General features: G+C 38.8%; 1 protein-coding gene across 1 annotated transcript in view; it reads left to right on the top strand.

Annotated features, from left to right (window-relative positions):
• The window catches only part of pth1r (parathyroid hormone 1 receptor), a 186,672-nt gene that overhangs the window by 137,060 nt on the left and 36,244 nt on the right, over positions 1–13,368 (top strand). Inside the window, exons 3-4 of the mRNA XM_022685349.2 lie at positions 4,430–4,540; positions 8,148–8,272. Coding sequence (XP_022541070.2) covers positions 4,430–4,540; positions 8,148–8,272 — 236 coding nt within the window. The remainder of the gene's footprint in view (positions 1–4,429; positions 4,541–8,147; positions 8,273–13,368) is intronic.

Here is a 13,368-nt window from a genome sequence, read left to right on the forward strand (position 1 = left end):
TATCGGCTGTGGGCGCGGGGCTGGAGGGTGGGGGGCAGCTTGAGGGTGAGGCGGGGTGGGGGGCAGCTGGAGGGTGGGGGGGGGGGGTTAAGGCAAATATTATTTAAGAAAGAAGGAATGACATCACCAATAACCACAACCTGGCAACCGTGCAACCGCGGTGCAACCTCACCAGATACGAGGATGGAAACATCAGGGCCTTGGAATTCGGGGATAAATATATATATTATATATATATATGTACATATATGTGTGTGGTTGAGCTCGGTGGGCTGTGGTAGGTAGGTGGTCCTCTGGTTAACGTATTTACGTACGCTGGGTCTTTCTCCGGTGGTCATTGTTATTTTTGAGCCCCAGCGTTTCTCAGAAAGTCTCAGAGCGCTGCTTTAATTATACGTGCGGAGTGACGAGTCGCTCTGGGGCCACATAAAGCAGATTCTGGCCCCCGGCTTTGATTTGGCCCTTTGAAAAGTCTTTGATTACAGGAGAGGAGAGAGTAATGGCGCTGCCGGCGGGTCCCGGCGCTCTGCTTCAGCCGTAACCAGTGATTTTGTGGCCGGTGGGGGGCAGCTGGTTTCAATAACACTGGATGGACGTAGCCAAGAAGCTGTGGGAAAAAAGGGGCAATTCTGCCTCATTATCAAACCCCCCCGACCTCCACACACATCACAGCTCAGCTCAGCTCGGCTCTGCGTCCAAGAGCGTTTAAAAAAGTGCAAATGCATCGAAATGCATCACTTTGCCTCAAACTCTTTTTTTTTTTTTTTTTTAGAGCAGTTGGAACGAAACGCAACAATCCAGCCTCAGTCCTTGATGTATGGCCGGATAATTGCGTGGCGTTTTGTGGTGTTTTGTCGTAAATGTGCAGAAATCGCATTTATTCAGCTCTGCGGCTTTTAGAGCAGAGTGGGCGTGGTCTAGTAGACCCGGGTGTTCCTGACCAATCCGCTCGCTCGCTCGCTTTGCTCACTGTTCATCACTGAGTGTCTGGGGGGTGCTAATGAACAAAGACAGACAGACAGACAGACAGACAAAAGCTATTATTCCTATAAACAGCGCTACATGCTAAATGCTACGTGCCGCACTCAGTTTTCACTCTATTGTCAGTCAACAAACAACATATAATGAAGAATTAATTAAAATTAAATAAGTAAATTAGACTCATAAGAAAAGACCTGGAAACAAATGATATTTTTATGCCATTCAGTTCTGGAAATAACATAAGAGACCACTCAAAAATGACGAGTTTATTTTGCATTTACCAAATTAAAAACCTCTGAAAAATAATCAAGAGGAAGATAAATTTATGATTTTTTGCACCAGGAGTAAAGGCATCCAAACTGTAGTTATCCAAAAGCAGTGTGTAAGACTGGTGAAGGATAACATGATGATGATGATGATGTTGACAACAAGATGCATGAAAAAAAAACTGTGATTAAAAACCAGGGTTATTATTCCACCAAATATTGATTTCTGAACTCTTAAAACTTTATGAATATGACCTTGTTTTCTTTGCATTATTTAAAGTTTTTAGAAGCTTTTCTGCATCTTTTTTATTATTTCAGTCATTTCTCATTTTCTGTAAATAAATGCTCTAAATGAGAATATTTTTATTTGGAATTTGGGAGAATTGTTGTCTGTAGTTTATAGAATAAAACAACAATGTTCATTTTACTCAAACATAAACCTATAAATAGCAAAATCAGAGAAACTGATTCAGAAACTAAAGTGGATTGTCCTCACTGTTCCAATACTTTTGTTGAGGACTGTAAATCATTTTGGGGTCAGTTTGACAGTTTGATGAGCTTATAATGAAGAAAAATGAAAATCTGAGAAAATCTATGACCGGAATTACAGAGGCGTGGCAATGATATCTATGATGCTAATGATAGAGATGCTAACAGCCTGGATAAAGGGTCATTCTTGATTCGAGAGATAATAACCATTGATTAGCTGTAAAAATAAATTGCTGAAGGACGTTTTATATTGTATATGCTGATTTGATAATGATATATCATCAAAATGATGCAGGAACATCATTGTAAAGATCAGTGAGCTTTTAATTATTAAAATATTCATACATTGGAATTGGAATATGAATATTTTAAACTATCCTACATTTAAAAAGTCGACATACCAACTAATTTACATTAATAGACTCGCCTCACTGAGTAAATGCAATGCGCAATATTGGGGTCAGTAAATATGATTGAGGTCAGGTTCATATATTATATGATAAATCAGTAATTATAATGTAATTATTGTGACCGACAGATCAGAACCTGTTTTGGATGCTGTAGAAATGTTGCAGGACCTGAATGCAGTAAGTGTTCACAGTATTATCAGCATTGTAGATCTTTTACACCTATTTTTGGGTCTAAACCAAAAAAATTTGCTGTGAAACACAGTTCAGACTATGATTCTGTATCTACTGTAACTGTAGATTAATTACAGAGCAGTATGGGTACAACAGATTACGGTGCTGGTGATTCTGTATCTACTGTAACTGTAGATTAATTACAGAGCAGTATGGGTACAACAGATTACAGTGCTGGTGATTCTGTATCTACTGTAACTGTAGATTAATTACAGAGCAGTACGGGTACAACAGATTACAGTGCTGGTGATTCTGTATCTACTGTAACTGTAGATTAATTAAGATCTGTTGCTCTGAGAGATAACATAGGTAAATTATGATTAATTTTTTTTGCAGAAATAAATACATTTATAACTATTCTGATATAACTAGACTGATCACCTGGATCTGCGGAGGGTTTTGACGTGAAGTCAGAGGTTAAGCGCTGAGCTCTGCGTCACAGGAATCACAGGAATCACAGGTCACATCTGAGACCCTGTTATATAAATGTTCTGAGAGTGATCAGCAGCTTCTGCTTCACTGAGTTTCATTTAGTCTTCAGGCTAAATCCTTTCAGACCTACCTGAACCGAATGTGGTCCTTCAGCCCTGTTCAGAGTGCAGGGCTCCATCATTCTAAGGGTCACTATGAATATCTTTTATTTTACAATTATTAATTTAGCTGTTTTCCTTAAAAAAAATAAATCAAGCTAGTTAAATAGCAGCGTTTAATAATTTAATGTTCCTTTAAAATCGTACCCTTTGATATCAGATTAACTTATCCTGTACAAAAGAGGAAACGCTTGATCTTCCACCCTTTCCTGTGGCGATCCTGATGAGTGCCAGTTCCATCATCATCATCAAGTTGTAAAGTTTTTGCACTTGAGGATACTTTCAAAGTTCTTTAAATTCTTCTTTTTTTCAGATTAACTGACCTTCATTTCTTCTATTCTTAGTTGAGTAGTTGTTGCTTCTCATAACCTGGATTAGAACATTACTCAAATATTCACTATTCACTGTATACCTGTAACTCTACCTCTTCACTACTTTACTTTAACTGATGCTCTCAAACACTTTATTAAGAGACAAGAAATTCAAGTAATTAACTCTTGATGAGTTCAGCACAGCTGTTAACTGAAAGCCTGAATTCCAGGTGACTCTACCTCATAAAACTGACTGAGAAAATCCAGCAGAGATGTGCAGAACTGTCTAATCTAAGAATGTAAAATATAAAATATAATCTTCATAGAAAAATATATTGTAGTTGATTTTAGTATTAATCTACAATGCAAACTTTTGACTGGTACGGTAAATATGGTGATAGGCCAAAATAATTCTGTGGATAAAAAAAATCTGCAGGTTTAAGGCAGATACAGGGGTTGGACAATGAAACTGAAACACCTGTCATCATTTTGGTGTGGAATTTTAGGTTTCATGGCTAAATTGGAGCAGCCTGGTGTTCAATCTTCATTAATTGCACATTGCAGCAGTAAGAGCAGAGTGTGAAGGTTCAATTAGCAGGGTAAGAGCACAGTTCTGCTCTAAATATTACAATGCACACAACATTATGGGTGACATACCAGAGTTCAAAAGAGGACAAATTGTTGGTGCACGTCTTGCTGGAGCATCTGTGACCAAGACAGCAAGTCTTTGTGATGCATCAAGAGCCACGGTATCCAGGGTAATGTCAGCATACCACCAAGAAGCACCAACCACATCCAACAGGATTAACTGTGGACGCTGTAAGAGGAAGCTGTCTGAAAGGGATGTTCGGGTGCTAACCCGGATAGTATCCAAAAAACATAAAACCACGGCTGATCAAATCACGGAAGAATTCAATGTGCACCTCAACTCTCCTGTTTCCACCAGAACTGTCCGTCACCACAATCAATTATTGTGCTCTAAAACCAGGTGCTTCAGTTTCATTGTTCAACCCGTGGGAGAGTTCTGTCTTATTTTCTGCAGTGTTTTGGTCGTCCATGTCTCTTTTTGACCTCCACAGCTCTCCTAAACTGTTCTAAATGCCACTGTGTGTGTGTGTGTGTGTGTGTGTGTGTGTGTGTGTGTGTTTCAGAAGGTTTCTGTATGCCTGAGTGGGATGGGATCCTGTGTTGGCCTGAGGGGGCTCCTGGAAGAACCGTGTCCACAGCCTGCCCTGAATACATCTACGACTTTAACCACAAAGGTAACACGCACACACACACACACACACACACACACACACACACACACACACACTGTCCTCCTTTCTCTACAAGCTTCTAAATGGAATACAGGCCCCAGGTGTGTGTGTATGGTTGTGTGTGAGGATATGCAAAGTAAGGAGAACTGAACCTCTAACCTTTATTTATACACACACACATATATATATATGAGAGAGAGATAGATAGATAGATAGATAGATAGATAGATAGATAGATAGATAGATAGATAGATAGATAGATAGATAGGTTGATAGGTTGGTAGGTTGATAGGTTGATAGAGAGAGAGAGAGAGATAGAGAGATAGAGAGATAGAGAGATAGATAGATAGATAGATAGATAGATAGATAGATAGATAGATTGATAGATAGGTTGATAGAGAGAGAGAGAGAGAGAGAGATAGAGAGATAGATAGATAGGTTGATAGGTTGATAGGCTGATAGGCTGATAGATAGATATATAGATAGATAGATAGATAGATAGATAGATAGATAGATAGATAGATAGATAGATAGATAGATAGATAGATAGATAGATAGATAGATAACATACACAAGAACATTAAGCTTTTAGACCTTACAGGACTCTTTACAGGGTCTTTTATGGTTATATATGGTTATATAAGTGTTATATATCAGTGATATTAAATTAATCTATAGTGAAATGTCACATTTAGCCAGAGACCATGGTTAAACTGAATGTGAGGAAAATTCACTTAAAAACATGATAGCTGTATATATTTTTCATCATCCCTGCAATATACTCTGCAATATACACTCAATAAAAAATTGAAAACCTCTGGAATATAATCCAGAGGAAGATGGATGATCACAAGTCATCAAACCACCAAACTGAACTGCTTGAATTTTTGCACCAGGAGTAAAGCAGCATAAAGTTATCCAAAAGCAGTGTGTAAGACTGGTGGAGGAGAACATGATGCCAAGATGCATGAAAACGAAAAAATGTGATTTAAAAAACAGCGTTATTCCAGCAAATACTCATTTCTGAACTCTTAAAACTTTGCATTATTTGACGTCTGAAAGCTTTTTTTTCTGCATCTTTTTTGTTATTTCAGTCATTTCTCATTTTCTGCAAATAAATGCTCTAAATGAGAATATTTCGCAAATTAAGTTTGGCTGCATGCCAGATATTTTCCAAGCCATTACGTAGCGGCCCACAAAAAAAGTGTAATGGGATGGAGCTGCAGACTAGTAAAAGCTCTCCAGCTCTCCAGAGGGTTGTTGAACCCAATTGCAGAACCAGTTGATCTCAAAGCAGGTAAAACCAAAAAGAAATTAATATAAAATAAATAAATATATAAATAAAAACACCGCTCCTCACACGGGATCGAACCCGTGTGGTCAGGGTCATGGCCCAATACACTACCACTGCCCCGGCTAGTGAATTGGGACATGGCCAAGAAAAAAACACCCTTATAAGGAGATAGGGAGCCAGAGAACGGGCAGAAAAACAAAAACGGGTGGAATATAAACAAAAGCTCACTAGAGAAACATTTTATTTATGTGTTTATTTTTTCCACTAACGCTCATTATAGCTCAAACAACCTCATTGGCCAGATGTTTCATGCTTTTGGGCCACATCTGGCCCACGTGCCACCTATGGCAGACCCCTGCTTTAATGGTGGGAAATAAAACAACTTATTAAAACAACTTAGTCAACTTTTTATAGCCTTTTTTGGTCAATGACTGAATGATAGAATCAATCAAATCTGCAGGTTCTAATAGGTTCTAATAATTTTCGGTACCACTTTAAAATAAGACTACCTTTATAAAGGGTTTATAAATGGTTTACAATTGGTTTATTAATGGTTACTAATTAGGTTGTAAATGCCTTAAAAATCATTAATAATCAGTTATAACACATACGTAGAAAAGGCAATAATGACCTATATTGTTACACTTTCTACTTATGTGTTATAACTGATTATTGTTAATTAAGTGGTACCGAATATTCTTAAATTTCTTTTTTTTGGTTTCTCTGTTGGATCATGACTCCAGCAGAAAGGAAGGTGAATTTTCTCACTATGAGATTACAGAGCTTTTAACTGATGAATTTCCCACCTCTATACGTCTAAAGCTGGATTTCCCTGCAGATCTGATCTGAATTCACGTCCCTCAGCTCCTATTTCTCAGCAGATCTTTCTCTCCTCAGGGAGAGGTGGGGTTTTGGGAAAGTGCTAACGTCTCTAAAGGCGCGACGGTTAGATCTGCAGATCACTGTCATAACAAACCATTATAATGCCTCTGTGCCGAGCGTCTCTGGAGGAGGGTAATTTTACCTGGTTGGTTTAGTTTGAATAAATGTGTCGCCTCCGTCTCCGCCTCACGTCCGTCCGTCCGTCCGCCGTCCCCAAGACAAACGAGAGCCGCCAGCGCTGTCCTCGCATTCCTCACATGCCTCACATTCCGCTCTGAGTTTGGGGAAAAGTAATGAATCTGCACAGTTTTAGAGGTGCGCTGAGTCTCTTGGATGTTAAAAAGGATTTCCACCAATTTTTCCACCAATTCCTCCGTAACTAAACCCTTTAAATGCCAACAGAGTCAGTCAGAGTCAGCCAGAGACTCCATTTAATACCTGATACACTGTTTTATCAGAGTTCTGAGAAGATTATCAGAATAAAACACATTTTAATGCATTAATATGACAATTGCATACGTGCAGAATGTTCTGAGATTTCACAATGGCAGAAAAATCTGTAATCCCTTAATATGCTTAATTGTACTTAAATATAATTAGAAATGTCTAAGTATGCTGTAAATATACTAACAGATTTATGTACGTAAAATATATTAAAAGTACATTAATACTATGCTTTCATCAAATGCTTGAAAGTAAACTTTGATCATACTTTTAAAAAAAGTACAATATAGTGTATTTAAATAAATAGACTATGAAGTACATTTTTGGTTTAATGTAATTCAATATATTTCTAAAATACTGTTGTTACAGTAGTAACTGACTTTAGAAAGCACATTAAATTACTACATTGGTAAATTAAAAAAAAAATGTATTTAGGTATTACATTAATATAACAGATAAAATGTTTTTCAAAGCTCTGTAGTTATAATTAGGAAAATATAAATGTAAATAAATTATAGGACACAATTAAATAACACAATTAAAAGTCAAATTAAAAAATTTAAAAAACAAATTGTAGAACAGTATATAAAAATATTTTTAATACCCAACAAAGTACACCTAGAAGTGTACTACTTACAAAAGACAGGAACAAGTAGTATATATAGTTGTACATATATTTAACATCAATTCTTTAAAATAGTTCCATTTTAGTACAGTTAAGTACACTTTTGTACTTTTGTACTATTTTTATATTGTAATTACATTTTTTCTAAGTTCCAAAAAATTGTTCCATTTTATCACTCTTTAAATATACTGATTAATAATAATAATGTGGCTACAAGAACACTTTAGTGCACTATAGCATAATAATGCTTAGTATATTTATGTATTTAATAATGTGGCGGATGAATAAATGCAAGCTTTTTTGTATATATTTTTTTTGTGTGTTTTTTTTTCTGTGTGTGTGTGTGTGTGTGTGTGTGTGTCTAGGCCACGCCTACAGGAGGTGTGACCTGAATGGGAGTTGGGAACTGGCCACCAGTAACAACAAAACCTGGGCCAATTACAGCGAGTGCGCAAAATTCCTCCATTACAACCACCAGAACCAGGAGAGGGTACGCTATACACACACACACACACACACACACACACTACACACACACACACACACACACACACACACACACACACTTATACACCAATTCACCAGTTGTATTGAGGTTTCCCACTGTTGCAGTGATCTGTGATCTGTAGTAATGAAAGTGAAGGAGTGAAGTGTGGGTTTATATACACGGTCTAACAGGTTAAACAATCAGCACAAACATACAGTTCTGACAATTACAAATAAAAACTTAATAGATTCAATATATTATAATATTAATATATAATATTAATGTGTGTGTGTGTGTGTGCAGTAAGGTTATTGTGTTACAGGGGTGTATTATGATGGAATGTAAATGTACTCCAGTTTGAGAAGTGCGTTTCTAGGGGTTAAAGTATCATTAAAGCAGAGTTTAATTCCTGTGGGTTTGGTCTAAAGTGTTGTTTATGGGTAGAGAGATTGTGTGTTTGTGTGTGTGTGTGTGTGTGTGTGTGTGTGTGTGGCTCCGCAGGCGGAGGGATACGAGGGTAAACGTCTCCGGCGCTCCGGACTCGTTTCGTTTGTTTAACTCTGTTTAAATTCCGATCTTTTGTACGAAGTTCGCTTTGTTGCGACTCTCCGGAAAAACGAGAGATTCAGAGTTTAGATAAAGAATTCTGAGCGTTTAGATGAAGAATGTGTTCAAACCTACTCTCCATCACAATCTGTCTCAACAACAACCGCAGAGGAAGAAAGAAAAAAGAGCGGGAAAGTACCGAGATCTGTTCCAGGAATCCGGGTTTCTGAGGGGACGTGTTTGGGTTCCAGTCGGAGTCGTTTTCCCAAAATATTCAACCCATAAAACCCATAAAACCACCACGTCCACTTTGATCCTCATCAGCAGATTATAATTCAATAACACAATGTTTTGAAATGATACCATAAATACACGTTCCAGAGTGGGAGGCTGGGGTGGTGAGATTGTGAGACTGTGGGAGAGTGAGACAGTGGGATGATAGGTTGATAGAATAATAGGACAGTGGGATGATGAAACAGTAAGATGGTGAGACAGTTGGATTGTGAGATAGTCTGTCGGTGAGACAGTGTGTTGGTGGGATGGTAGAATAGACAGTTGGATGAAGAGACAGTTTAGTGGTAGGATGGTGAGACAGTGAGACAGTAGGATGGTTAGACCGTAGGATGTTGAGACAGTGGATTGATGAGGTTTCAGGATGGTGAGACAGTAGGAAGGTGAGACAGAAGGATGTTAAGAAAGTGGAGTGATAAGATAGTAGGAGTGGTCAGACAGTAGGATGTTTTGACAGTGAGACAGTTGGACAGTGAGACATTTGGATATTGAGACAGTGAGACAGTAGGACAGTGAGACAGTTGGATGTTGAGACAGTGAGTCAGTTGGATGTTTTGTCAGTGAGTCAGTTGGATGTTGAGACAGTGAGTCAGTTGGATGTTTTGTCAGTGAGTCAGTTGGATGTTGAGACAGTGAGACAGTAGGACAGTGAGACAGTTGGATGTTGAGACAGTGAGACAGTAGGACAGTGAGACAGTTGGATGTTGAGACAGTGAGACAGTTGGATGTTGAGACAGTGAGACAGTTGGATGTTTTGTCAGTGAGTCAGTTGGATGTTGAGACAGTGAGACAGTAGGACAGTGAGACAGTTGGATGTTGAGATAGTGAGTCAGTTGGATGTTTTGTCAGTGAGTCAGTTGGATGTTGAGACAGTGAGACAGTAGGACAGTGAGACAGTTGGATGTTGAGACAGTGAGACAGTAGGACAGTGAGACAGTTGGATGTTGAGACAGTGAGTCAGTTGGATGTTTTGTCAGTGAGTCAGTTGGATGTTGAGACAGTGAGATAGTAGGACAGTGAGACAGTTGGATGTTGAGACAGTGAGACAGTAGGACAGTGAGACAGTTGGATGTTGAGACAGTGAGACAGTTGGATGTTTTGTCAGTGAGTCAGTTGGATGTTGAGACAGTGAGACAGTAGGACAGTGAGACAGTTGGATGTTGAGACAGTGAGACAGTAGGACAGTGAGACAGTTGGATGTTGACAGTGAGTCAGTTGGATGTTTTGTCAGTGAGTCAGTTGGATGTTGAGACAGTGAGACAGAAGGACAGTGAGACAGTTGGATGTTGAGATAGTGAGTCAGTTGGATGTTTTGTCAGTGAGTCAGTTGGATGTTGAGACAGTGAGACAGTAGGACAGTGAGACAGTTGGATGTTGAGACAGTGAGACAGTAGGACAGTGAGACAGTTGGATGTTGAGACAGTGAGTCAGTTGGATGTTTTGTCAGTGAGTCAGTTGGATGTTGAGACAGTGAGATAGTAGGACAGTGAGACAGTTGGATGTTGAGACAGTGAGACAGTAGGACAGTGAGACAGTTGGATGTTGAGACAGTGAGACAGTTGGATGTTTTGTCAGTGAGTCAGTTGGATGTTGAGACAGTGAGACAGTAGGACAGTGAGACAGTTGGATGTTGAGACAGTGAGACAGTAGGACAGTGAGACAGTTGGATGTTGAGACAGTGAGTCAGTTGGATGTTTTGTCAGTGAGTCAGTTGGAGGTTGAGACAGTGAGATAGTAGGACAGTGAGACAGTTGGATGTTGAGACAGTGAGACAGTAGGACAGTGAGACAGTTGGATGTTGAGACAGTGAGACAGTTGGATGTTTTGTCAGTGAGTCAGTTGGATGTTGAGACAGTGAGACAGTAGGACAGTGAGACAGTTGGATGTTGAGACAGTGAGACAGTAGGACAGTGAGACAGTTGGATGTTGAGACAGTGAGTCAGTTGGATGTTTTGTCAGTGAGTCAGTTGGAGGTTGAGACAGTGAGACAGTAGGACAGTGAGACAGTTGGATGTTGAGACAGTGAGACAGTAGGACAGTGAGACAGTTGGATGTTGAGACAGTGAGTCAGTTGGATGTTTTGTCAGTGAGTCAGTTGGATGTTGAGACAGTGAGACAGAAGGACAGTGAGACAGTTGGATGTTGAGACAGTGAGTCAGTTGGATGTTGAGACAGTGAGACAGTAGGATGTTGAGACAGTGAGACAGTAGGACAGTGAGTCAGTTGGATGTTGAGACAGTAGGATGTTGAGACAGTGAGACAGTAGGATGTTGAGACAGTGAGACAGTAGGACAGTAAGTCAGTTGAATGTTGAGTTAGTGAGACAGTTGGATATTGAGACAGTGAGACAGTAGGACAGTGAGTCAGTTGGATATTGAGACAGTGAGACAGTAGGATGTTTTGACAGTAGGACAGTGAGACAGTTGGATATTGAGACAGTGAGACAGTAGGACAGTGAGTCAGTTGGATATTGAGACAGTGAGACAGTAGGATGTTTTGACAGTAGGACAGTGAGACAGTTGCATGGTAGAATAGCTGGATCTTCAGTTATTGGGCTGAATGCTGTTATTTTGGTGTATTTTGGCTAAAACTGTATTTCTATACAGTATCATATTTCAGAAACCACACCCCTGTAATGACATCCCATAATACTCACTGTAACACACACTGCACAGTAATAACTCTGAGGGGAGTTTTACTGAACACACACTCTTTTTCAACCAAACAGATATTCCTTTATTAAAATCAGTTATAAACTTATAAACAAGTCAATAATATTAAGTGTATCAATTACAGTACATTTAAACTGATGTAATACATGCATAACACAGAACACAATATATACAGATCTGAAGAAAATAGGAGGCCACTTAAAAAAAATGATTTTCTTTGATTTTACCAAATTAAAAACCTCTGGAATATAATCAAGAGGAAGATGGATGATCACAAGCCATCAAACCACCAAACTGAACTACTTGAATTTTTTGCACCAGGAGTAAAGCAGCATAAAGTTATCCAAAAGCAGTGTGTAAGACTGGTGGAGGAGGAGAACATGATGCCATGATGCATGAAAAAAAACTGTGATTAAAAACCAACCAGGGTTATTCCACCAAATATTGATTATTTCTGAACTCTTAAAACTTTATGAATATGAACTTGTTGTTTTCTTTGCATTATTTGAGGTCTGAAAGCTCTGCATCTTTTTTTTTTGTTATTTCAGCCATTTCTGATTTTCTGTAAATAAATGATCTAAATTACAATATATTTATTTGGAATTTGGGAGAAATGTTGTCTGTAGTTTATAGAATAAAACAACAATGTTCATTTTACTCAAACATAAACCTATAAATAGCAAAATCAGAGAAACTGATTCAGAAACTGAAGTGCTCTTTTAATGTTTTCATTCTGAAACTGTGTTTGATTCTCTATTATCTGTAAATATGAAGGTTAATGTGGATTAAATGCAGTTTTTTTTATGGCTGCTGGTGTATGAAGCTCTGTTCTGTGCTTCAGATCATGTTAATAGAGAGCAGAGGGAGAGTTAGAGTGTCTGGAAGCACGTAATCATGAGAATAGTGCAGATATGAGATTTGCGGTGTTTTTTTATTTAATGTGATTTTAGCTGAACGCTCGCCTGGAGCTTTGGGTTCCTGCAGGAAATGAATCTTTAAATTACGCCACTCAGTATCTGCAGAACTAACCGCTCAGCTCTGCTCTCCAGCTGCCAGAGAACCAGGGACTGCTCGAACTGTGTGTGTGTTATAAGTGTGTGAGTTGGATGTGTTCCCAACACTCATTTCTGGGTTTACTGGAGGATTCTGGGTAATTGGGAGGTCTAGGGTGGGTTTGGGCCGTTGCGCAGCGCGCTAAATGCTAACAGCTGCCTTAACCAATAGTCATCTGATCAATACAGAGTTGATAATCAATATCACCACTAATACAAAAACAAATACCCCCACTTACACTTACCTGTTCACTATATTTTCACCAGACCTGCTCTCAGAACATTTTAACATCCATAGCTGTCTGTCTGTCTGTCTGTCCAGCCATGACGATCTGTCTGTCATCCTTTCATCTGTCCATTTATTCACCTTTACATCCATCTCTTCCTATCAATGTCTATCTGTCCATGCATCTGTCTGTCTATCTAATATTCCTTGCCATCAAACCATCCATTTGTCTGTCCATTTATCCATACATACATCTATCCATCCATCCATCCCTTCACCTGTCCATCCATCCATTTATCCATCCATCCATTC

Source organism: Astyanax mexicanus, chromosome 8 (assembly GCF_023375975.1).
Source record: "Astyanax mexicanus isolate ESR-SI-001 chromosome 8, AstMex3_surface, whole genome shotgun sequence".
In the NCBI taxonomy this organism is placed as follows: Eukaryota; Metazoa; Chordata; class Actinopteri; order Characiformes; family Acestrorhamphidae; genus Astyanax; species Astyanax mexicanus.